This window comes from Aphelocoma coerulescens, chromosome 17 (assembly GCF_041296385.1).
Source record: "Aphelocoma coerulescens isolate FSJ_1873_10779 chromosome 17, UR_Acoe_1.0, whole genome shotgun sequence".
NCBI classification, from domain to species: domain Eukaryota; kingdom Metazoa; phylum Chordata; class Aves; order Passeriformes; family Corvidae; genus Aphelocoma; species Aphelocoma coerulescens.
The window spans coordinates 130,357-156,214 of record NC_091030.1 but is presented as its reverse complement, the minus strand read 5'-3'; the positions used below and the strand labels follow the sequence as shown (position 1 = coordinate 156,214).

Genomic DNA, 25,858 nt, shown 5'->3' with positions numbered 1-25,858 from the left:
CCGTCACCCTGGCAGTGCCCATTTTTGGAGCAGGCCTTCTCTGCAAGACTGCTGGGTTCAGTCTGTGAGTCTGTTTGCAGGGGTTTACCTCTTCCCTTCAATTCATTAAGCACTTAACCCTGGAAAATCCATATCAATCTCCTCCAAGACACTATTATATTAATTTATGTGAAAAAAATTATTCCCCTTTGCTGCTGATTATGCCACAGGAAACTGCAGTCCTGTCCCCAAGGCTCAGCACAGAATCATTTCTGCTGCCTTTCTGCCTTCCCAGGCTGACTCTTCTCAGGTTTCCATGGGAAAAATACCTGCCTATTCTTGACTCTTCATGCTGCCCACCTCACCTCCTGAGGCACTCATCTGCCATCCTCTACAGTGCAACTGCACCAGGGACTACCACAGAGACATCTTTTCTGGATTGCACTTAATCCCTTTCTCAAACCTCCTGCTTCACTTTTAGAAGGACAAGCAATGAGAAGAGGTCTTCAAAGACTGAAAAGGAGCAAAGAAATCTCTTTTCTGGATGGTAGGGAGCAGAATCAGGGTTGGGGGAGCCCTGTGGGAGTAGGGATGGTCCCCTTGCTTCTCATCCTTCTTTTGGTTTTGGGGACTTTGGAGCTAGTTCCTATCTGGCAGGTGGTTCTTGGTGTGGTGGGACCCATCCTGGGAGATGAGTGTCCTCCATACCTTGGTCTTGCGCAGACTTGGCCATCCTATTCCCAGGCTGTCCATCAGTGGTTTTGAAAGGGGGATTGGCATCCCTTCCCTCCCCGAGGGGGACTGCTCCTACTCTTCAAGGGGTCACATTTACCACCCTCTTTCCAGCCCCAAGGGGGTAGGAGGTGTGAGCTGAAGTCTGAGGGAGCCTGTGCGAAGCCCTGGACAATCGTTGGTGTCCCAGGATACTCAGCCTCCAGTGCAAACAGGAAGGCACCAAAAGCTTGGACATGCTGGGGTGGAAATACTCCCATTCCCAGGGGAATGTCAGCCAGGCAAACACATGTTCAGGCGGGGAGCACCCCAGCATAGCTGTCTGAGCTCAGCCCAGGCAGAGTCAGGCACTGCCAGCTGCTGCCCCAGTAAGGGGGGGAGTCATGTCATTTCTCCTTTCCCATGTAGCCCCATCAAGGCACCACAGGCTGGAGAGCAGGGCACCGAGGGTGGCAGTGCCTCTGCCCATGGTGTGTGGGCAGCCCCAGCCACTCACAGGGAACCCAGCCTGTGTCCCCTGGGGGAGGAGCAGGTGTCTGTGCTGAGGTGGCTGCTCCAGGTGGGCAATGCCTGAGCTGCAGGCACAAGAAAGATCCTTGGGAAAAAGAAAGTGAGAGGCAGGGAGGGCTTTCTCTGACATGGAAGACAAAGCAGGCAACTTGCTCCAATGCCAGGAGGTGAGAGCAGCCTTGTTTGTCTGAGGAAACAGGGATGTGGGTTTTGGGCATCATCAAAGAAAGGCAAGAACAGATGTCACCTCTGCAGGACTCAGGTTGTGAAGCACACAGTCTGCCCAAGTGAGCAGGTTCAATGAGCAAGCAGCTGCGTGGGGAGCCAGCTGGCACTGCCTGCTTGCCCTGCCACACTACCACTCTGCCACCTCTCCACCTGCCACGTTGTCACCTGTCTGCCTGCCACCCTGCTTGCCATCTGTCTGCCTGCCATCCTCTCACCTCTGTCACCTCTGTTGATCTCCACAGCGCTGCTCTCCATACGTTCATCCTGCCTTGAGCGTTCTCAGGGACAGAGGCACACGGCAAATTTTTAGGGAACTGCTTTGATAGTGGGAGGGACAGATCCCCTCAGCATGACCAGATATGAAAATGGCACTGAAACCTGAAATAATCAGATAATCCACCAGGTGCAGGAGCAGTGTTTGCTGTGGGGCAGCAGTAAGTTCCCCACAATTTAATGCCAATTTTTCGTGATTACAGCCTGTGAATTGGGTGTTACCACTATGATGGGGCCACAGCAGCAAGGGACCAGGTTAACCTGTGAGATCGGGCAGGTCCTGATCTCTTCTCTCTGCTGCTCAGTGACAGGACCTGAGGCAACAGCATGAAGCTGTGTCAGTGGAGGTTTAGGCTGGATATTAGGAAAAGGTTCTTCCCCAGAGGGTGCTGGGCACTTCCCAGGCTCCCCAGGGAATGGTCACAGCCCCGAGGCTGCCAGAGCTCCAGGAGCATTTGGACAATGCTCTCAGGCACAGGGTGGGATTGTTGGGATGTCCTGTGCAGGGCCAGGACTTGGACTCCATGACCTTAGAGGTATTTTCCAACCTTAACGATTCTGTGATTCTGTAATCCTTGTGAGTTCCTTCCACTGAGGACATTCTATGGTTCTGTCATTCTCTGTGGCATGGGATAGGAGCCCAGAGGAGGGGATGGGTGTCCCAGGCAAGGGGAAACCAGCTCAGGAGCCCCAGCTCCCCACTGTGCTGGTGTCTTTGGCTCACCCCATACCTGAATAAACTCAGAGCTTAAGCCCAGGTAAAGCTGGATGAGGAAGTGTCACCAGCATGCCTGAGGCACCTGAGGACTCTTGTCTGTATTTCTACGTCCCCTGCAGCTGGTGTGGACATGGGCTTCAGCTCAGTGACTTCGGGAGACACGGCCTTCCTCCAAGGAGAGGCATGGGCACAGAGTCCCCAGGAAAGACAGGGCATGCTGGCACCCATCCCAGCTGGGCAGAAAAGCTCGTCCCCACCATGAAGCAGGGGAAATAATCCCTGGGGGCAGAGTGGAAGGTGAGTACAAAGAGGAGAAGGTGGGGAGTGCATTAGTCACCCAGCAGTTCGGGGGACCGCCACTTTCCCAGACAAAGGAGAGGTTTTCTAATCCATCTCTTCCAACAAAAGCCTCTGAGGTGGGGCCACCTGAGCGAGGGTTGCAGGGTTGAATGAGGGATCAAAGAACACACTGGAGCAGGAGAAGGAAGTCGATGGTGGCTCTGAGAGGTGGGGTTTGTTGGCTGTGGGACTCAGGGCTGCTCAACGGCTTTGTAAAACATGAATGAGCACATCTGGGAGCGCTGGTGGGCGGCACATCTGGGAGCGTGGGTGGGCGGCACTGCAGCTCCATATGTGGTTGGGAAATAACAGGAAGAACACAATGAGCCTGTAGACACTGCAACAGGCTGGGGCCCAAAGGGAGGGGTTAGGGACAGGATTCTCTACTCCCATCTGCGAGCTCCTTAGCCAACAGCAAGTGCAGGGGACCATTCAATCCAGAAGCATTCAACAGCTTTGGGATTGGGATGAGCCACCAGCGCGGGCCAGCCATGAGCAATGCACAAGCAATCCCACAACACACTCCAGAGCTGCTCCAGCACAACACTGATCTCAGCCCTGGCAGAAGACCCAGGGGTCCTGACCTGCTCAGGAGGGTCAGGAAGCCAATGGGGTTCCTCTGCAGAGGCACCCAGGTCAAGAACCAGCAGGGACAGAGAGGGGCTGGCTGGAGAGCAGCTTAGTCCCTGTGGCAGCCAGGAGATTTGGGACAGCATGAGGCTGAAAAAGGTGTTCCCAGAAGGAGAACAGCCCCCATCTGCCTCTGCAGCACAGACCAGGGAATAAGGGCAGGGACTTGTTCCTTTGGCCTCAGGTTGGGCTGAGGCTGTTCACCCATCCACAGGCTGTGGTCCATGGGAGAAATCCCCTAGCCCTGTTCTCGATCCAAACCCCAAACCCACTCCCATTCCCAAGCTCAGCTCTGCCTGGGAGCTGCGCTGGAGGCACAGACAGATGGAGGAGTGGGAACCTGCTCCCAGTGTTCAGGGCTCTGTGACTCCAGCTAGAGCCAGGACCTGGACTGACCTACCCTGGGACTCAGCTGAGACATCAGGTGTATTTTTTGGCTAGTGCAGGCCAATGAAGGCCACTGTGCATGCTCAGAGGTGCCTCTTCCTCAGGGACCTCCAGGCCAGCTGAGTCCTGCACCAACCAAAGGACTATAGGCTTCCCCAACTGCTGGGGCTGACTCTCTCCCCAGTGTCTCATTTCCTTGCATGGAGGAGTCACAATACTGAGTGGGGTATCAGGAAACCTCCCAGCTGCCTGTCCTGCTGTTGAGTGTATCCCACATTCCAGCAGAGATGCGTGAACCTGGAGCCAGAAAGATGCTTTTGCTCAGAGTGCACCTACCCACATCTCTACCTGCACAAGGTTGGAGTCAGACATGACTGGAATGAAAGCAAGGACCTGTCAGGAATTGCTGGGGATGCCCAGCACTGAGTAAGGCCACAGCACATGTGTGAGGCATTCTGGGGTGTTCTTGAGTCTGTGGCCAGTCAAATCCAACCAGTGTTTGCACTGGTAGAGTAAAAGAATAAGGGAATGCAACAACCTCCATCAGTCAGGACTGAGCTCCTGACTGAGTGCAGCTCCTGCTGAGCCTCTGCACCCTGTGAGTGGGAGCCCACTGATGTATTCCAGCCTCGGCTCCAAGCCCAGATCTTGTCCTCTTAGAGGCACTGAAAGTCTGGAAGGATCTTGGTGTATCCAAGGGTATAATCCCCCTCCTGGCAAGGATCCGTGTCTGGAAGGAAAATCAAGCCCAAGTACAAGTCTCTATTCTTGCCTCACTTTCTAAAGCCTTTTTTGTCTCCTGTTTCCCAGGCCTGTGTCTGTGTGATACAAGCCCTGAGGGGGTCCATGGGCAGGGATCCCTGTTGCTCTGGCATTGAACCAGCCAGGAAGTAGGTAGCTTTTCCAGAAAAGCCCCACTGGTTTCTCCTGGTTGTCTTGCCAGGAGCTCTCTCCTGCCAGGGCAGAGGGCCAGGAAGTATCAAGGCACAGAGCAGCCCCTCAGGCTGGCAGCCCTGTTCCCACAGCCCTGGCACAACACCTGACAAGCTCTCTCCTCAAGCTTGTGACATGAGCCTGTGGATGCTGGCACAGGACACCGCACCTGCCAGCAGAACATCTGTCCCCTACACTGTGGCCCCAGGGCAGAGGTGTCCTTGGCACATGGAAGCCCAGGGTCATGGTGATATCCTGTTGGCTCCATGCAGCCACTGCAGTCTTCCCTGTCCCTAAGCCTATGGGACACGTTGGGTGAACACAAGTGAAGCACGTGACATGAAGGAAGGGAGCACCACATGCAGACCCTCCTGGGCAGCCTTGTGATGAGGGGCTGATCCCCATCCTCAGTGTGAGGGAGGGGACGGTGGTGGGGTGGGGACAGAACTGGCAAGATGGAGGGGAAAGTTATCTTCTGCTTGGAATAAAGCAGGGAACTGTTTGTCACTTTTCTTAAACTGGCCAACACTACCCACAGGCTCCAAATCCAAGGGAGAAACCATGTTTTGAACAATGTCAGCTCATCCCCACAAGCACCAGGCCATGGCCATGATGAGCAGCTGGGCCACACAGAGGCTGAGCCCTTGCCTGGCTCTCGAGGCAGCAGGCTCACTGAAGCAGCCCATGGCCATCACCACAGCCCCATGGAGAGCAAGAATGGACTCCCTGGGGGAGGCTGAGACACCCAGGCTGTACCCACTGAGCCACATCAAATCATCAGAGGGCTCTGATCAAGCAGGGGGCTGCTGGGGGCAGCTGAGGGGCCCTTCTGCCAACCCTGCTGCTCATCAGCTGGAGGCCTGAAGTAAACAGGGCCGTGGGATGCTGCAAAGGTCCCCGTGAGTGGCAGGAGGACAGGCAGCAGGGCATGGGGACTTGGGGACAAGGGCCAAGACAAGGGGGAGTGGCCTGAATGGGATATTGGGAAGAAATGCTTCCCTGTAAGGGTGGGTGAGGCCCTGGCACAGGTTGCTCAGAGAAGCTGCAGCTGCCCCATCCCTGGAAGTGTCCAAGGCCAGGTTGGATGGACCTTGGTCCATTCCTTGCTTGGAACAACTTGGTCTAGTGGAAGGTGTCCCTGCCCATGGCAGGGAGTGGAACAAGATGGACTTTAAGGTTCCTTGCAACCCAAACCATTCTGTGGTTCTGATCTGCAAAATATTTTGAAGAAAAGGTCCCATGACAGATGTTCTGTGCTGCAGGACAAGAGAGCAATCAGGACCTTCACCTGGGATGGCACCACTTAAACGTATCCCTGAGGCTGAAGCAGATTGCAGAGGTGATGGAGTCAGCATGAGGGGAAAGGAGATGGAGAAAGCTGTGTCCTGGGATGATCTCAGGCCTTCAGGGCTGCTAATGCTTCACTCAAGGCCATGGCCCTGCCCTTTTAAGATACATTTGTGCTTTGTTCCTAGGACAAAAGGAAAAGAAAAACCTGCCCAGGTTCATTCGCAGGAAACTGGCAGTGACCTCTACTCGCTCCTCTGTGCCTGCAGGGATAGGGCCATGCCCAGGAGAGCATGGGAAGGATGCTTGTCCCACCTCCTGCTCCCAGGTTTCAGCAGGTGACTTGGATGAAACTCCTGAGTGCAAATTTTCCAGTTTCAGGTGGATTTTAGTTTTTTTGAGGTAGAAGAGCAATCATGGTTTCATGGGCTAATGACAGCTGCTGCAGGGAGGCACTACCCTGTTGTGGGGAAAAACTTTCTTTACTGGAGTGATTTCTTTCTGCTCAAAGTCCCTGGGCAGGGCTGAATTTAAACCCTCAGAACAAAAACAGTGCTTGCATGAGAGTGAAATTTGGCAGCAGCTTGGGGTGCAGGCAGCTTGCCAGAGGCACTCAGCAGCTGCTCCCCCCCTTTCTGAGGAGCAGACGGTGAGGTCCAGATCCTGAACTCCCCTGCACCAGGTGCTGAAGGAGCTGCCCAGGCTGGTGAGTCCTCAGGAGAGCTGACATCAGCCCAGGTGTGTGAAGCTTCTGTCAGGACAGCCATGGTCCTGCCTGCTGTGTATCAACCAGACAGGAGCTGGGCAGAGGCTGCTGTGGATGAGCATCCACATCCCGCTTCCAGTGTATCCTCCTTCTTCTCTAGCCTGGTCCCCATCCTGCCAGGGGGACATCGTGTCCTTGGGACTGCATTGGCAAGGTTTGGGCAGTGGGGGTCTGTAGAGTGCCTTAGGGAGAAGCTGTCCCTGTGTTGGCCCAGCTGACTCCAGGACGGACCCATCATCACCCAAAGCTGAGCCCGCCAGCAGTGATGGGGGGTTACTCTGGGATGATGTATTTAAGAAAGAGTAAAAACCACTGCACAGCCGTGCAGATCCCAGTTCAGTGGAGAGGGAGAGGAGGAGATGCTCCAGGTGCCAGAACATGGGGATGACCATGAAGAGGCAGCTGTACTCCTGAAACCTGTGGAGGTCCATGGTGGAGCAGATATCCACCTGCAGCCCGTGGAGGATTCCACACCTCTGCCTTCCCATGGCAAGAGCCTGCTCAGCCTCTGAGGGCTGGTTTGAGAGCCAAACTGGTGCTGGGAGCCTGCCTGGCTGCCACTGTCTCCTACCCCACCTTGTCATGCAGGAATGCTTTATGTGCCTTGCTAAAGGATTCAGCTTCCCTTTCCAACACCCCATGCACGTCTCTCTTTGGAAGCAAACCCTGAGATCGGCAGTGTCAGTTCTCCTGTAGTTAGGGGGGTGCCCAATCACAGCAGGACTTCCCCAACCCAGGGTCAAGCAGAGCTGCCAGGCAGCTGCCACATCCCAGCCACTTCCAGCCAGAGGCATGGAGCACCTGAGTCCTGTGCCAGGCTGCAGGTGCTGCTCAGGCTCCTCTCAATAATCTGCCAGGACCATCACTCTTGAGGGGCAGGGAGAGGATGGACGCCGGGTTCTGTGGCTCAGCAGTGAGTTGCTACATGAGGAGCAATGTTTCCAGTGTTTGGAATAACTGGGGTCTCCTGGGAGTCACTGGGCAGCTCACCAGGGAACCAGGCACTTGCTTAGACTCCTAGCAGTAGGTTTAAGCTTTCAGGTGAGATCTTTACAGGTGCAAGTTCCACTTGTTTAAAAAGTAACATCAGAATGCAGCTGGAGCCTGTGCTAGCCACATTCCTGGCCAGCACACATTGCCCTCAGCAAATAAGCCTGGGAGCAGCCAGCAGTAACACAGCTGTGATATTCCCACCATGCCCTCCTGCCACCCAGCAGTGTCCATGAATGAGGAAGGTGACAGCAAGCATATGGGACACTTGCCTTGAGCCTTCTCTCTGTCTCCAGCTCCCTTCAGCTGGGGGGATTTCCTGAGCCAGCTTTGATTTTCTGATTTACACCCTTCAGTAGATCACTCCTCTCTGTACTTGTCAAAATTCCTCTGTTGCAGTGCAGGCAAACCTCCAGGAGCACCATCCATTTTCAGGGAGCTGCTGTACCAGCACTGGGACCTGCCTCCTTTAGGTTGAGCTGGATCTGGCTTCTACCTTCTCTTCATATACTGGAAGAGCTGGCGGCTCTATCCCTTTCCAATCTCTCCAGGACTGCCCTGAGTTTCCAGACCCCCAATTATATCTTCTCTGGCTGGAGGGACCACCACTGCTTAGACAGGTAGGGTCCTTTCCACCAGAGTTTCCCAGGGACCCTATGGCCATGTGATGACTCCTGGCAGGGCTCAGCTGCCCCTGCTGCCCCATGTGCCACTGCACCACCCTGGTGCATCCCAGGGGGCAGGATCAGCCCCCACATGGTCCTTGCTGCCATGCTGACTGTTCCCACAGCCAGCTCCCACCTCACATCCCACCTGGGGTGAGCAGGATATCCATCACAGAGCAGAGGCATACTGCTATCCATCCCACAGGCTGGCCTGGACCTCTGGGGTTTTCCCACCAGTGATGTACTTTCCATTGCTTTAAAAATAAAATCCCAGTAATAAAAACTCCAGCTAATTTTATCCCCAGCCTGTTTTTCCCAGGCTGCTGCAGGATGAGCTGCCTCCCCCAGCCTCGCCTGGTGGATTCTCCGTGCAACACCAACAGTGCTCATGCATGCAGGGTGTCCAGGGGCACTGGAGGGGAGGACATCGAGCCCCAGCAGTTGGTTGGTTGCCCATGGAGGAGCTCTTTCCTCTTTGCCTTGCTGGAGAGCCAGGAATGAGAGGGCAACAGCTTGGCGTAGTGAGAGCAGGGCCACGATGTGAACACAGCCATAGTGTGAGCACAGCCACAGTGTGAGCACAGCCACAGTGTGAGCACAGCCAAAGTGTGAGCAGGGCCACGGTGTGAGCAGGGCCACGGTGTGAGCATGGATACATGCAACCATGGACAGTGTGACCCGTGAGCACAATGTGAGCACAGACACAGGCTGAGCATGTACCTGGCGTGACCACGGTCACAGTATGTGCACAAATACCACGTGCATGTCCACAGGACAGCCTGGCACAGTGTGAGTGTCTACAGCCACAGCTGTGCTCATGCCCTTATGCATGCCGGAGGCAGAGGAGGACTTCTCTAGCAGTGCTTGAATCCCTGAGCATCTCCCGGAGCACTGCCACGGATGCTGGCACAGCAGTGTCTGTGGCAGCGTTCCCCCATCCATCTGTCATTGGAGGGAGTCATGACCATGCTCACAAGCAGTGCTGGAGCACCCAGCAGCTGCTGAGCTGTGGCAGTGGTCAGCCGAGGTGGCTGTCACAGCCTGACACTGGCACACACTAGGGACAGGAAAGCCGTTTCTCAGCCCTGCAGCTGGTCTGGCAGCTGGAAGGATGGGCCAAAGTTCCCTGGCCCTGAAGGCAGCACCTTGGTGCCTCTAGCCAGCAGCAACAGGGCAGCAGGGGCCCAGGGGGCTGGGGACCTTGAAGAAGGGATCCTGCTATGCAGACCCACATCCCATCCTGAGCCTAGCATGACAGCATGCTGTGAGCAGGGAGAGCTGCCAATCCCACTGAGAGGCAGGAGGAGGAAAAGCAGCTTATGCCCCCACTAAAATGGCAAAAATCTCTGGAAAAGCCACGGGAATTGGAGATGGGCTCCAGGGCAGAACGGGTGGGTGGGTTTTGAGCTTCCACTGTTCCCGGGACATGGTGCAGCCACAGTGGGAGCTCTGCCCCTCCTCAGACCCCCCTGGCAGAACTGTCCTGTGGGATGTGAAACAATCAGGTCACTCCTGGGGGTGTTGGATCCTGCAGGATGAGCTGCTCCAAGCCTCGCAGCCCCAACAACCCAATTAAGTTTAGCAGTACTTAACTTTTCATAGCCCCTTTGGTTTAGTAATTTTGGGCTCCCTCTGGAGGCGAGTACTGCATGGGACGCTGAGCAAAGGGAGAGAAGAAGGCTGAGGACCCTGGAGAGAAATAAACACCTTCTCCTAAAAGTACTGCTTACAAAAGCTGCTTTTGTTGGTTTTCCTTCCTTTTTTTTCCCTCCTATTTCTTGATTTTAGGAGGGCTAAGGAGATTTATGACTTTCTGGGAGCTGGCAGTGATGCAACAGTCTACTCATCCAAGAAAAATGTGAAAAATGGCTGGGCTGGGAAAACCCCCTTAGGATTTACAGAGAAGTAAAATGGGAGCTGACAAGTGGAGGTGTCCGGGCAGTGCAGAGTGTGGGACACTGCAGGGGTGAAGCTGCTCCTGCAGATCTCACCAAGAACCTCTCCAGAATCAGCCACAGGCCTCCAGCTGCCATGGATGCAGGGGTGCCAGGGATGTGCTGGGGTGAGCGTGGAGGGCTGTGGGGAGGTGAGGTGGGTTGGCAGGAGCTGTCCTGGCTGGGGACAGCAGAGCCCTGCTCCAGCTGTCCCCAGAGTAACCACAGCTTCACAGAGTGGGTTCCAGCAGTTATCAGAGCCCTAAAGGCAGCACAGATCTATCCAAACTCAGTTCCAGCAGGAACAAAGCCTAAAGAGAATGGAAGGTGTTCACCCACATGTCCCAGCATACACATCACTTACAGACCTGGCCCCAAACGCAGGTCTCATGGCTCCTGAGGCAGCCCTCACAGTTCAGGGTGCCAAAGTGGACACAGCCCAGACACACAGGGGAAGGTCAGGCCTATCAGGGACCTAGAAGCAGTGTAGCCAGTGACAGCCTGAGGTGAGCCCTGCAGCCTCGGGGGAACCCTGGTCCCAGTGGGCCGTGGCACTGCCAAGGCTACCCCACAACCTGCAGCAGTCTTACAGAAAGTGGGCTGGGGGCCAGTGCTGCTGGCCAGGGCTGGGACAACGCCCCTGGGCTGGGGCAGAGAGAGCTGCCCTGGCTCTGCATGGAGCAGCCTGGAGTGGGGACCATGATTCTTTTTCCTTTGGAAGCCCTCATGAGTTCCACACCCAAGCAAAGGCATGAAATGGGAACCAAAGGCAATTACCAATCCTCTTCCTGCCCCAGCTGGAACTCATGGTTGCCCTAAGCACCACCTGAAGGAGGCCATGGCAGAGATCCCTCTGCCAGCTGCTGGTGAGTGGGTCTCCCTCTTGGCTCTGCTCCCAGCAGAGGAGGCTCAACCTCTGCAGGTGCAGGGTTCGCCCCACAGCCTGAAAGAAGGGTGCCCCCAATCAGTGCAGAGCCTCAGGTTCACCCCATGTGAGTTGCCATCTCAGCATAGGGACACATGCCACACATGCCATGCCACTGAGGTCCCCTGTGGCTGACCCTGTGGGAAGAAGTCACTGCAGAGCACCAGTCACTGCTCCCACCACTGTGGGGCAGCTTTGAGAAAGGGCACTTAAAAGCAAATGAGAGGTTGTGAATTGCAGCAGCACCACCTGAGGAGTGTGAGCCCCAAGCACAGCTTCCAGAAGAGCAGACAGATGAGGCTCCATCACTGGAAGGGGTGCAGCTGGCTTTAAGACCCTGCCCCACAGCAGGGGACAGGGAATCCCCAGTCCCTGGGAAGCCCAGAGGGGATGGGAAAGGACATGGAAACATGTCCAGGTGCAGAGACCCCTGGGCTCTTTGTGCTCACCAGATTGCAGCTTCAGCTCCCCCCGCATCCTGAGGGACAGGACAGTCAGGGACTTCAGGGCTGGCAGCAGTAGATGTGCTGATTTAGGGAGAGAGACAGAAGGATAAATTAAATATTATCCAACTTTATTATCCCTACAGACAGGTAACCCTCATAAAAGGGGTCAGTTCTAATTAAGCCTCAGGCAAAACAGGCACTGGACACCAGAGGAGGCATCACAAAAAGGATGGCTGGCACTGATACCCAGGGGACAACTAACACCAAATTCCTGCAGATGGGACATGACTAGCCATGGCCTTGTTCCTCCTCCTCCACCATCTCCCTGGCACTCTGATGATCCCCACTCCAGCTGCAGGCACAAGGGCAGAGCAGGGATTCATGCCTTGCAGTGAGCTTTAGCTCAGGATCAGTCTCAAAGAGAACAGCTGGATGGGACAGAGAGTCCTGACAGATAAGAACAGGAGTGAGAACAGATTTGGCTTGCATGTGTCAGCTCAGGGCAGAGCCAGCACCCCAGAATCATGCCTGGAGAGTCAGAGCATGAAAGAACCCCACAGAGAAAGGTCCTGGCCTTGGGGGTACAGAGGGCCAGGCTGTGCTACACGGGGTTCACAGGGATCTCCAATGGATACCAAGTACCAAACCACAGTCGAATGTCATTCAGCTCAAGCATCATCACTGAGCTGGGCGGGAAGCAGGAGGAGTCCTGAGATGCACCATCTAATAGGACCCATCTTAGACCACCACCACACCCCCTCAAGAGACCTGCAGAGGAGTGCAGCTCACAGCCAGGATGTCATCCCAGGCAGTAGCACCCACAACCATGCGAGGCAGAGCTGCCATTTCTCCATGTGATGTGCACAGGGAAGAGCCCGTCAGCCTCTGCTCTGTCCCACACTCAGTTAAATACAAAACCAAGTTCTAAAGCCCCTCTGTGAGGTCAGGCTGATGTGAGCATCCTCAGGCTATGGAACATCACTTCTCCTTTTACAGTCATCATGAAAAGAATCTAATCCTGGCAGACATCAGGAAATATTTGCCAGGTCAAGCCAAGTAAAAGGTGAGGTGTCTGTTTCAACTTGCCAACAGCCTGAAACAGCAGCTCAGAGGTGTAGGCTACCTTGGTTGGTTCTATGGCTCTTTCCCTACAGGAGCCTGCAGACATGTAAACAGCAACTATGGTATCACTACCACCAGTGGGACGGAGGGGTTGCCGTGAGGACCATCAGTTTGGGCACTACAGGGTCAGGACAGTGTCTCTGGCAGGCAGAACGTGGGCAGCAGAGAGAGGCCAGGCATGCCTCCTTGGATTTCCAATCTTGTCTTCCAACAGCAGGACAAGCAGGAGCAGGCACCCTCTAAGGTCCAGGCTTGTCTGGAGATGCTGGCTGGAGTGTTGAAGATGCATCACTTTTTCCCAAGAGCAGCCAAAATCCAGCCTAAGTCAGCAAGGGCACAGCAGCTCACCCCACAAAGGCAGCACAAGGCAGCAGCCATGTCTCCCACACGCTGGGGGTCACAGGGCTGGGGACAGCATCCCTGCAGCCCATTTAGAGACAGAAAAGAAGCAGCTTGAGAGCAGCATGGCTGATAAGCCATCAGCAGGGCAGGGATGCTCCCCAGGAGGGGTTCCAGTTTCCTCCCACAGAGATGCCACCAGCAGCCCCAGACCTGGAGACACAACACCTGGAGCAGCAGGTGTGATGAGTTTGGGGCAAGAGTCCCTTGAAACCCCAGGGGAAGTTTGGGGATGGGGATGGGGAGGCATGTGCTAGATGAAGGTGGAGTCCAGCTGGCTCATCTCATGGTTGTTGTGGGCACGAGCCTCGAAGAGCTGCTTGATCAGGGCAGATTTCTCCTGCTCCAGCTGGGTGATGCGCTCACTCTTGTCAGTCACCTCCTACACAAGACGGGAGAAAAATGTTGGTTAGAGGAGGAAAATGCTGGCAACCGGTGTGTTGCAGGTAAAATTTCATTGAACCACAGAATCCCAGGTTTTGGGTAGGTGTGAGTAGGACATTAAAGCCCATCTCATCCCAGCCCCTCACCATGGGCAGGAACACCTTCCACTAGAGCAGGCTGCTCCAAGACCTGTCCAACCTGGCCTTGGACACTTCCGGGGATGGGGCAGCTTCTCTGGGCAACCTGTGCCAGGGCCTCACCACCCTCACAGGGAACAATTTCTTTCCAGTATTCCATCTCACCCTGCCCTCTGGCAGTGGGAAGCCATTCCCCCTTGTCCTGTCCCTCCACGCCTTTGTCCAAAGTCCTTCTCCAGCTCTCTTAGAGGCCCTTTAGGCCCTGGAAGCCTCCCTGGAGCCTTCTCTTCTCCAGGTGAACATCCCCAGCTCTCCCAGCCTGGTTCCAGAGCAGAGGGACTTGAGCCCCCAGAGCATCTTTGTGGCCATGTCCCATGTGGGACAGAAACCCCAGCAGTGAGCCTGGTCCTGGCAGGGGCACCATCCCTTCCCTGGCAGCTGCCAGCTGCAGCCTCTGCGCTCTCTTGTGACCTCCATCTCTCATAGTCCTTTCCCTCTGTCAGGAATGCCCCATCCCTGCCACTGACTCACCCAGCAAACAGCTGGAGACAGCTGGGCACAGCTGTGTGCCAGAGGGTCTCCACGTGCAGCCCACACACCCTTCTCTGGGATGACCAAGTCTGGCCAAGCTGAAGGAACACTTCCCACTGCCTGTCATTCCTTCCCCGGCCCCATCCCATCCCCTTCCATTCCCAGCACCCCCAAGGGCATCTCCTCCAGCCATACCCCCACTCACCTTGGTGAGAAGCCGATTCTGCTCCTTCAGCATGTTGATGGCTTGCTGGGAGCCTGTAGAGGCTGGGGATGCCACAGGGACCAGCCTGCTCGGGGCAGGGGAGGGGTTTGCTGTCTGTAGAGATGATGAAAGGATGAGACACTGAGCCTCCTCCCCTGTCGCCCTTCCCAGCCCTTCTTCAAGGTGACATGTTTCTATTGCACACAAAGAACTGAGGGAAACCCAGCAGAGGATTAAAATCTCAGCACAGGCCATCACAGGGTCTCCAGCCCACCAGGCAGTATGGGGAAACATTCCTGTTAGTGTGCCTGGCTCCTGCCAACGTGCCTGGCTCCTGCCTGGCAGGACAGACAGCTCTGAAGTGGCTCAGGAACTTGGGCTCCTTGTTCTCTTGACAATGGCTACACCTTTTTGAGGATCTCCTTAAACGCACCAAATGCCTTAAGCATCCTCCAGCCCAGCTAAGGACCAGCTGTGCTGTCCTCTTGCCTGTTCCCCATCACCCGTTTTGCCCATGGAGCCAAGTCACCTTCCCAGAGCTGGGGGAAATTCTGGCAGCTCCAATGTCAGCCCAGTCACCAACGTGGGGGGGACAGGATGGGTAAGATTACACAAACAACCTCAAGCTGCTGATGTGCTGTTCTCACCTTGCAAGCAGTGGAAAGAAGGTCACCCAGGCAGCGGTTCACCTCCTGCAGCTTGGGGACCAGGCGCCCCAGGTAGCTCTGGCCACCTTCAGGGAAATCCTGCAGGATGGGGAGGAAGAAGATGCTGGAGGTTACCATGGGGCCAGCTCCAGGTCCGGCCAACTCCCAGCCCTGTTCTTCAAACCCACAAGCAGCCAGAAGAAGCCCCAGACTCACAGCACTGCTTCTCTTCTTTCCCAGGAGCCGCTGGTGCTCCTGCATGAGCTGGATGTGCTGGTGGTACCACTCTCGAGCCCGGTCTATAAGCTCCAGGCCCTGCAATAGGAAATCCTTCTCCTGTTCCAGCTCCTTCATGTACTTCAGCTGCAGGACAGAGCACAGGGATGTCACCCACTCCCCACCAAGGCTTTGTCAAGTCCCAGGAGGTGGTTTCTTCATGAGCTGTGAGGGGATGTGGATACAGGCAAGGGTCTCAGCCCCTTTCCCCATGAAAAGCTGCAGAGGAGCAGGATAATGACTGCTGCTTGATGCTGCTTTGGAGGAAGACTTCTGGAAGAAAAGTTCTCCAGTTTGGGAGAACAACCAAAGTGCGTGAAGAACACTCAGGTCACCCCTACCCTCCTGCTCACCATTGCAGGTGCAGGTTTCTTCACCTATTTACCCAGGGAGGCAGCAGGAGCAGTGCCTGCAACTTCCCCCAGCTCCCTTTGGGGTGTGAGTGTCAGCCACAGAACAGACACACCTGGATTTCAGTGAGCAGTGAAGAATCTAGCTCACTGTGCAGGCTGTAAGTCAGGGAAAACCTGCAGCCCTGTCTCCCCAGCACTCTGCCCCCAGTTTGCCTCATCCCTGGAGGCACATGAAGCTGAGCAGAGCATAGCACACCACACCTCTCTGCAGAGGGTCTCTGCCAGCTGCTCAGGTTCCAGCATCAGCATCACCTGGAGAGGCAGTGGGGGCCCTGCTGTGCCCAGAGAGCTGCTACAAGGGTGCCTGGGGCTCCTGCCCCCAGAGCAACCCCTTGGAATAGGCCAAGCATGACCCAAGGCTGCTGCAAAGCAGGGGGCTCAGCCCACATCCACAGGGGATACAGGGTCCTCATTCCACTGCCACCTTCTGCTCCTGCTACCCCTTGGCACCAAGAGAGGTGGAGAGGGATGAGGGGACATCCCTGGGGAACAGAGCAACTGAGGCAGTGACCCGTTCATCACCGTCACTCCGTGAGCCTGCAGCCCTTCTCTCCTTTTCAATACCAGGCTGCTCCCAGGGGCATGGGGAGCTTCCTGCCTCACTGCCTCTGTCTTCCTTGCCACAACACAGCCTGGCTTTCACCCCCAGCACAGCCTGGGCTCCAGAGTCTTCTCCAGGCACCAGAAAATATCTTGGTCACCCAGAAAATGCTGGATGTACCAGAACCTCTCCTATGCTTTGCAGAGCATGAGGAGTGGTGCAGCTCAGAAACAACCCTGAACAGAACCCTGTGGACAAATGGCACCATACCAAGACCTTCTTCAGGCCATCAGCATTTCCATGTCCCCACTGCCAGCCTCCCCACATCCCATACCTGCCACCCATTACACTGGGCCTGCTCTTGCTCCTGCTGCTCCTGGAAATGCTTTTTGCAATACAACAACTCCTCCTGCACCCTCCTCCAACGGCCCAAAGGGACCTACCCAGAGGAAGAAGTGCAGCGCCTTGGTGCTGTTGCTGAGGGGCACAAAGAAGGTGCTGTGTGTAGCAAGGACCCCCACCCAGCTGGGGGTACAGCCCACTGCCACCTGGGCTGCCCTCCTCCCACCAGGCTTGCTGACCAGCACAGAGACCAGAGGAAGAGGGAGCTTCCCACAGAGCAGAGGGGCACTGCCAGCCCTGCCCGGTGTGGGGACAGGCAGCATATCGCCAGGATGAGACATTTGGGGCAGGAGGAAGACAAAATGCTGGAGTTGGCTGGTGCTTGGTGGCTGGTAAAGGGGAGGGGACAGAGCTGTGCCCTGGGCTGCCTACAAATGACAGCGCTCCACCTCTCAGAGAAGGTCTCATCCCAGCCACCCTTGTGGCCATAGGGCAATCAGGCCAATTGATGAGGGACTGGCTGGAAAAACACCAGCTGAGCAAGTGGGCACCAGATGAGATGGTGCAAAGGGTCCTGGGGCTGCAGCATGGCCTCCACAGCTCCGCTCCCTGCTCAGGAAGAACCAGTCCTGGTGCACTTCGGGATGCAGGATGGACACCAGTGCTCCCATCCCCCATGGGCTTTAGGCAAATTCATGTAATGACAGACAAGTTCCTTGCCCCTTGGGAGCCCAGCATCAGGGCAGGGAGGGGTAAGGGAGGTGACAGTACAAGGATTCAGTCCTTGCTGGACTCAAACCTGTTCCAGCTGTCTCTGTAGGCTTGGAAATGACACCAGTGACTAAAGACTGTGCCCAGGGTGTCAGGGAAGGCTGAGACATCCCTTCTCTGGGGTCAGAAGCACAAAAAGGCAGTGCAGCACTTGGGGACATATAGGGAGAGAGGGAAGGAGGGGACATCCCTCCCACTGCCCTCACGATAACTTGGGGGAATAGAGACCAGAGCAACACAAGCCCAGAGCAAGAGTGCTCACGGCAGAGCTGGGGACAGACATGGTGGCCATCAGCCCCTTCATAGCAGCACAAAGTTAAGACCTTGAGCTTGGGACCTTGAGATGGACTCCAGCCCAGAGCTGCACGCACAGGGAAGAGCCTTGCCAGGGAAGCAGAGACCTTCCTCTCTCCAAACAGCAATCCCCAGCCCCCAAAACCCCAAGAAGCAGAGCCCTCAATCCCAGACACACAGAGCTACATTTATCACTCCTTGTCAGCACCTCTCAGCAGAGGCCCCTCGGCCCAAGGGGGCCCCTGCCCCTCGCATGGCTGCAAGCCCAGCAAACTACCTGCACAAACATCCTCTCCCCAGGCTGGCATGCTGTGTCCCCAAAAGTCAGCGACAGGCTGGGCACTGCTGATCAGGCCTGCTGGGCTGTAGGAGCAGGGTGACACCAGGGCGTGAGAAGTGGAAGTGCAGTGGTGACAGTTCCATGGAGTACTCATCCTGCAGGCTTGGTCCTGGCTCTCTGTCCAGGACAATTTAGCTTGAGCCTGTGGGCAACGTGCCCAGGCAGCTCCTCCATTCCACCTGGGAGCAATGAGATCCCTTCACCCAGGCAATTTGATCCAAGCCTCTCCACTGAGCAGCAGAGAGAGAGGAGCAGACCCCTCTATCGTGGGCTGCCTGGATAAATTCCATGGGGATTTCTCTGCTTTGCTAGCAAAAAGTCTGTCAGGAGGCAAGAGGATGTGCATGTTTGAGCCCTGATCTACATGGAACACCGGGGAGGGGACATAGCCTGGCACCACTGCAAAGCATACCTGACCCTTTCTGGGGTGCCCTAAAGGCCCAGAGATCCACCTGTTTCCACACCTCCACCGTTGCCTTCCTCTTCCCAAGACCTTGTCCATGGGGAAGGCAGTCAGCACACTAGCTTCATGGGCTGACCCCACTCTGGGGGAAGGCATGCACCTCCTCCCCGTCTGGCACAATTCAGGATGGAAAGCTCCTCGGAAATAATGACAGAATGTCCACATACATCAACAGAGCCTCATACCCAAAATATCAGGATTTGCCCGATGCCCCACAGCTCATGCGTGCAGGGCGGGCAGGGAGGAAGCCAAAAGCCCAGAGATGGTGTCAGCAGTGAGGGACCCCTGCAATCCAGCTTCCCCTTCATGGGAGCCCACAACACTCCCTTACCATGCTGAAGTCCACGCCATTGGTGATGGTGTGTCTCCGGTGCTCTGCACGGCCTCTCTGATGCCTCTGAGTGTCCCCAGCCCCTGGGTGGCCACCATCTCCCTGGGACTGCCCAGACTTTGCACCACCACCTGGAACAGAGGAAGGCATGAGGCCAGGAGCTACTTTCAACAAAATCCTCCCCAGGGCCACTTCTGTGAGATGATCTGCAGGGTGGTCTTGCAAGCTGGGAGAGACTGAGCAAACCACCAGCCTGAGCACCTGCTCCCGGCTTTGTCCAGGCAGGACAGGTGTCAGGAATGGCTGACTCAGCTGTGCCAGGCTGGCAACAGACCTCAGTGTCATCTTCTGCAGAGAGCAAGCAGCTTCCAGGCAAAGCTGGTCCAGTCCCAGCAGAGGAAACTAAACCATTCGTCATATTGCCTGCCCTCATGTGTCCTCATGGGACACCTGGCTTCCACTCAGGTGGCACCAACTCTGCCAGGAACCCAACTTCTCCTGAAGGCAGCTCTTGCTTGGTGATGGACTTGGCCATGTGGACATCGACTCCAGACACCATGTCCATGATGTAATCATAGAGCGATAGTAAATCAGGCTGTAGATTTTCCAAAACTTTATTAAAACCCCAACATCCTATCCTGCAAAAGACTAATCTACTACAAACACATGGTGCTGATGCAAATCCATGCATAACCTATTTTTGAAGATTAAGTTCATGCTGGCAGGTTCCAGGCTGGATCAGGCACCTCCTGCCTGTCGGCCAGGGCAGGAATTCCCATGGCACCTGCAGTGAAGTCCGTACAAGCCCCACACTGCCTGCCCTCACCAGAAACCCCGCAGCCACAGCCGAGCCAGCTCCGATCCACTGCTAGCCGAGCTGGTAGAGCAGCACCGTGACACCCCACCACCCCAAACCACAGCATCAGGGCAGCCAGGGGTGCAGCCAGCACATCCCCAGGCAAGTCTGGGCAGCAGCCTGCTGCTCCTCCCTTCCTGGCCCAGTCCCCAGCCAAGTGCCCAGCACACCCTGTCTCATGCCACCCCCTCGGCCCCACAGCTTCCCAGCTCCCTGCACACAGGTTTCCTCAAGAGTTCCTTTCCCAACCTGGCTTTTCAAGAAGAGCAGCAGGGAGCTGGCAAGTGATGGCAGGCAGCTGAGGAAAAAGCCCTCCTCCCAGGACAGCTCTCCACAGATCTGTCAGGCACCCCCACCCCTTGCACATCCTTCTACCAGAGCTGCCTGGCACAGGTATGGCACATTCCCTGCTGCAGGCACATGAAGGGCTGTGAATAACAGGACAGGGTATGTGGCACCACATGGGCTAGCACATTTCTTCCCTCTGCTCCACAGGTTTCCTCAGCTGAGCACATGGACATGACAGAGGAAGGATATGAAGCAGGAGAGGGCAGCCATGGCCACAAAAGCCACCCTTCATCTTGAAGGTATGAGGTGTGGGAGCCCTGTACTAGGGCTGCCTGTGCTACCACAGTCACATTGGTTCAGTGACAGGAGACAGGCTCAGGGGGCAGCAGGCAACACAACACCTTAGTTTGTCACTTTGTGTCACTGGGGAAAGAAGCCACCATGCCATAGGAAAAGTCCTCCTTCTGGTCCATGACAGTATCTCACCCCACCTCCCAGCAAGTACTCTGGCACAGACAGGTCTCTAGCACATCAATGAACACAGTCTGATATCACCCATCCATCTGCTTTGCCAGCTCCCTTTGGTTTCATACACCCAAGTCTATTTGGGAGGAACCTAGCAAGACTGGTGTGACCACACACAAGTTGTCCTAGCAGACCTGTAGCATATCCTGCTCGAAAAGCTGAGGAACAACCCCAAAACCAAGGATACTCTCAACAGTCAGAATCCTAAGGCAAAGCCAGGAGCAATTCTGGTAGGAGTTGCAGGACAAATACATGTCAGAAAAGTTTTTGCTGCAGTTACCTAAAGTGCTGGGTTGAGCTGAGCTGCACCTGTGATAAGAAGGAGTTCATGGTCAACCAGCTGAGCTCTGCACACCTGAGCTGACAAGGTAGTGGCTAAAACAGGACCCCTGCTAATGAGCTGGGATAGTTCTTCTTAGGGAAAGAACAGGACCAGATCACCAGAGGTGGAAGAGATCCTGCCATGAGATAATGGATGGGCTCCTCCCTCTGGGACCCTCTCTGCCCAGGACAAGCAGACACCTCATGGTTGTTTTACACTTCTCCACATTGTCCTTGGCAATGGCCCAGACAAGCCCCTCCAAACCTTCCCCTCCCTCCTGCCAGTGCCAACAGCTCTCCAGCTGCTAGAGACAAGCCATCCCTGGAGCAAGGGAAAGCACTGTGCTGGGGAGGAGCCAGTGCCCAGGGCCATGACACACTTCCTGGGCTCCTTCTGCTGTGTGCCTTGACTTCCCCAAGTCCCAGCTCACAGGGGAAATACTGGGGTAAAGACCCCAAGAGTGATATGCTCAGACACTCCTGTGACAAGACACCAGGCACCAGAGGTAGGGACATCATTATGGTGACTTCCCTGCCCTGTGATTTCTCCAATATCCACCTTACCATCCTTGTGTCCAATGGGTGCTGTTGGCTCCCCAGGAACCACGGGGTGCCAAGCAGCAGCTTGCAGACTGCACCAGCACTGCTGGGCTGAGAAGCTGGAAGCTGACTTAAGCAGGGACTTCAGAAGCACTTCTGCCCACATGCTAGGAGAGGTTAGTGTGGGAGAGGAGATAGAATTGTTGTCCCACTGGCTCACTGCACCCCTGGACGTGCCAGGAGAACCACCTGGCCCCAACCTCTGCCATTTTGCCATGAGTCACATCCAAATCGCCTCCGACACGTGCAGATGCTCCTCAGATCATAAAGCAGAGCTGGGGAGGCACCCTGTGAGCACCCTCTTCCCCCAAAACACAGGCAGGGAGCATTTCCTCCAACTCATTGCAGCTTATGAGCACTGATACATCATCTCATTGCACTTGGTTGGGGTCTTACAGAAGCCACCACATACAGCTGGAGGCTCAGAGTAGCCTCACACCCAAATAATATAATCTTAGTGGAGACAGGTCTTCCCGGAGCCACAGGCAGCTCCCAGCACCCACCACACATCTCTGCAGCAGGGATGGAGACATATCCTGCCATGGCACTGCCCAACTTCCTTGCATCCATCTGAGGAGAACATCCACCTGTTCAACTGCACCCTGGGAAACCATCTATGGAAGGGCACATTGGGCAGTTGTGCAAGATCTGGAGCTAAAGGAGAAGGAATAACTGAGTTGTACCATTTTCTAAGCTGCTGAATGAACCTGAAACTCAGGCCACTTGCCAGAATATGGCCCTGCAATGTGGGATGCTGGCAGCAAGGGCTGAAGCACTAACCCTGCCCGCAGGCTCTGGACAGTTATGGAACATCACCCTGTAATGGAAAAATCCTCAGCAAGCAGAAAGCTGCTGCAGTCAGCCCAGGGCAGAGCTTTCAATCTGCTGCCTGTTCACCAAGCAGGATTTTTTTCAGGTTTTTCCAGATTTACACTCTTGATGATAGAAGAGTTAGTCTGCTTAATAATATTCCCTTAGATGAAGCTCCAGTGATTAGTCTGGAGGCAAAATGGAAAGCAGAGAACCTCAGTCACAGTTAAAAGTTTCTTCTCCACCCAGCAGAAGGGACGGGGAGGGAGCGGTTGGGAAGGGAAGGCAAACCAGCCTGACGTTCCCAAGGTGGAGGAAGTCACTGCACTGAGGTGGTGCAATAACAAGTACCAGCTCCTCACACAGACTTTGTCTCCCTGATCTCAAAGCACTTCACAAACCTAGATAAAGAATTATTACCTACCCAGGTAAGCCCAGAAGCCTGGCTTCCTTATAACATCAACTGACTAGCAACAAATCAAGATGCCAGCGAAACAGTCTCCCCCATGCCAAGGTCAGTGTACCACCCTGGAGGGCTCTGGCAGAGCCAGCACAGGGAGCCCAGATCCCAAGGAAAGGGCAGAGTCCACAGGGATGTGCAGGTGAGTTCTGCAGACAAAGCCTGCGACTGCAGAGCACATCACCCTGGTGCTGCTCTCCCATTTATTAATTGACTAATTATTTACTATTGGGAATAGTGCTGTGGAATGATCCAAACCAAAAAGCTGGATCAGGTTTTGCATTTTTTATTTGTCCAAACCATGTATGACATCGTGAAGGAATCATTCCTGAAGGCCAGTCCAGCGCAGAGCCCACCGAGCACACGGCCGCTCCGTGACCGCAGCTTCACCCCAGCGAAGCCGCTCGGCTTCGGGAGTCCCCAGGGCCCAGCCATTCTCCGAGACGCCCAGCTGTGCCACCCATCCCCGGGGAAGGTCAGGACAGACTCTGAGCCAGGGGACAACCACGGACACATTACGGCAAAGCCCTTAATTCCTCCAGTCAGCGCTATAAATAGCCCAGCGCATCGCGAGGGGAGCACAGCCCCGGGGGGCGGCGGCGCTGGGATATTCGCACTGGGATCGCAGTTCAGCGAAGCCAAACTGGGACTAACAGTAACTTTGGGGGAGTTTTACGCCGGCCCTGCGAGAATCGCTGGCTCTGAGCCCAGAGGAGGGCACAGGGGAGCGGGGCGAGCCGCGGGATCCCATCCCGACCTCCGAGCGCCAGCCCCCGGCCCCGGCGCTGCCATCACCCCCGCGAGCCCCAAGTCCCCAGCCCAGAGCTGCCACTCACCGCGGCCTCGGGGCTGGCCGTGCCCCGGCTCCCGCTGCCCGCTGCTCTTCCCCCGCCGCTCCTCGGAACAGCGAGGGCTTGGCGGCTTCTCCACGCTCCGCCGCCCGCCGCTGCCACCCTCCACCGGGGGCTCAGCCCCAGGCAGGGCCGCCCGCAGCCCCAGGACGAACCTCTCGAAGGTGAGGTACCCGCTGGCCGGCGCCGCCTGCCGCAACCCCTCCATCACCCCGGCGGGCAGCTCCTGGGCTTCCGCTCCCCGCCAGCGCGACTCGATCTCCCGTAGGTGCACGTAACCCCGCCGCCGGTCATCCAGGATATCGAAAAGAGTTCGCAGGCTCTGCAGGAAAACGCGGGGAAGACCCTCGGTACCGGCGGGGAGCGAACGGTCACCGCGCTCCGGGGCCATCGCCGCCGCTCCGAGCGTTACTCCGCACTCCGCCCCCGCGCGCCTATTGGCTGGCGGCGGGAAGTGCCGCGTTCCCATTGGCTGGCGGCGGGCAGGCGCTCCGGCCATTGGCTAAGAGGGGGCACGGCAATTTGAGTTGCACGCGGCGCCCGCCCCGCCCCCGGGCCGCGGTGGGTCCCGGTCCCTTCGCGGGGGGAGCCGGTCCCTCCCCTGCGGTCGAGGGACCGCGACAAACGCCAAACCCTTCCTCCTTCTGCCCCCCGCTTTATATACTGAGCATGATGTCGTATGGTCCAGAATATCCCTTGGGTCCGTTGGGGTCAGCTGTCCTGGCTGTGTATCCCCCCAACTCCTTATGCATCCCCATCCCCCTCCCTGGTGGGGTGGGGTGAGAAGCAGAAAAGACCGTGGGTCTGTACAAGCACCACTCAGCAATAAGAAAAATATCTCCATGTTATCAACACAATATTTTGGTCTCCATATTCTCAGCACAAAGCCAAAACCTATCTCCATAACAGCTACAGCGAAGAAAATTAACTCTCCGCCAGTCAAAACCAGCACAATTTCTAGACTTCAGAGCCAATGTGATTAATGAACAGGGACAAGGAGAATCCCAGCGATGGCATTCACTCTTACTGCCACCTTTGCAAACACACCCAAAAAGTGTCAGTCAATGTAGCATCCCTACAGGAGGGGGATGTAGAGCACCAGCAAGAAGGAGTCCTGTGTGGTGTACTTGTCTACTGCCATGGGGGAAATAAAATGAATCCCATCCTCCCAGTGCTGTGGCTGGTAAGGCACCAGTGGGCACCAGACAGCAGGAGATGGGGTAGAAGCCCAGTTGAACCAAAGACATGAAAAAAGGATGGAAAAACCCACCAGTGTTGACAAAAGTGAGAGAAACAGGATTTGGATCTTATCTTTTACAAACTTAATATGCACTGGCATTGGTAAGAGAATGAGTTTCTCTACAGGGAACTTTGCTGTGTCTGTTAGATGCAGCAGCATGTTAATCCTAGTGCAAGGTCCTGCCTCCTCTGCAACCCCCCTCAACCAAAGAGTCCATTGCAACACAGCAGACTGCAAAGCCCTGGTGTCATGATTCCCATGTTACAGGCACCTCAGCTTGCTCAAGGGGCTCTGGGCAGCCACATGCCAGCACCTCCAGAGCCCCCACCCTGGTCTGATGCTCATGATGCTGAGAGGAGTGTCAGGGAGCAAGACTGCTGGAGAAGAGTGATGGCCAGGAAAGGTGATGAACCACTGTCCAAATGCTCAGGTTGTGGCACTACCTGTGTCATGGACATCTCCTTGTGCCATGTACCAGGGGTGATTCCCTTTAGCTCTGAGTTGGCTTTGAAGGAAGAGGGTGGAAGCTACTTGGGGCTCAAGCTCTCCCACCCACATGGCCTTTGCTATGCTCCCCTTGCCATCAGATTCCCTGTCCAGGTCAGACTGCATCCAGGTGTCTTCAGCACCTTGGTCCTACTTCTGGCTACTCATTCCATTCTTGCCACTCCTCTTCTCCATGGACACTCAGCCTTCCCAGCCCCAGGCTGCCAGGTAAATCACAGCAGCCTCTGGAGACCCTCAGGGGGCTTTTCTCTACCAACATCCTGCTCCAGCTGCTCTCTGTGCTGCTGCTGAGCTGTTCACAGCCTGCTTTGCTTTAATTCATTCCTTTTCAGAAATTTCTGGGACCTGTCCTACCTGTTTGAGATCTCTGCTTGGCTTAGCTGTGTTTGACTGAACAGGTTCGCACCTGCTCAGGATATGGGGAGAAGGAACCAGTGCTTCCCTTCGCTTCCTACTCGGAAA

The 25,858-nt window shown here is 55.7% G+C and overlaps 1 protein-coding gene across 1 annotated transcript; it reads right to left on the bottom strand.

Annotated features, from left to right (window-relative positions):
- Positions 1–13,496: 13,496 nt before the first annotated feature.
- On the bottom strand, positions 13,497–24,148 carry SAPCD2 (suppressor APC domain containing 2). The gene is made up of 6 exons (XM_069032039.1): positions 23,635–24,148; positions 18,939–19,069; positions 15,384–15,530; positions 15,168–15,266; positions 14,521–14,634; positions 13,497–13,645 (listed from the first exon to the last, which is right to left on the bottom strand). Exons 1-6 carry the CDS (start codon positions 24,146–24,148, stop codon positions 13,517–13,519), a joined length of 1,134 nt encoding a protein of 377 aa, XP_068888140.1. The 3' UTR covers positions 13,497–13,516.
- Between the last annotated feature and the right edge of the window lie 1,710 nt (positions 24,149–25,858).

What these genes read in the sequence shown, in the direction of transcription:
- SAPCD2 (XM_069032039.1), bottom strand. Translation starts at nt 24,148, where the DNA reads ATGGCCGGAGCGCCTGCCCGCCGCCAGCCAATGGGAACGCGGCACTTC. An exon ending in ATGGCGTGGACTTCAGCATG is followed by an intron (nt 15,531 to 18,938) that starts GTAAGGGAGTGT and finishes TCTGTCCTGCAG; the next exon opens with CTGAAGTACATGAAGGAGCT. An exon ending in GAAAGAAGAGAAGCAGTGCT is followed by an intron (nt 15,267 to 15,383) that starts GTGAGTCTGGGG and finishes CCCATCCTGCAG; the next exon opens with GATTTCCCTGAAGGTGGCCA.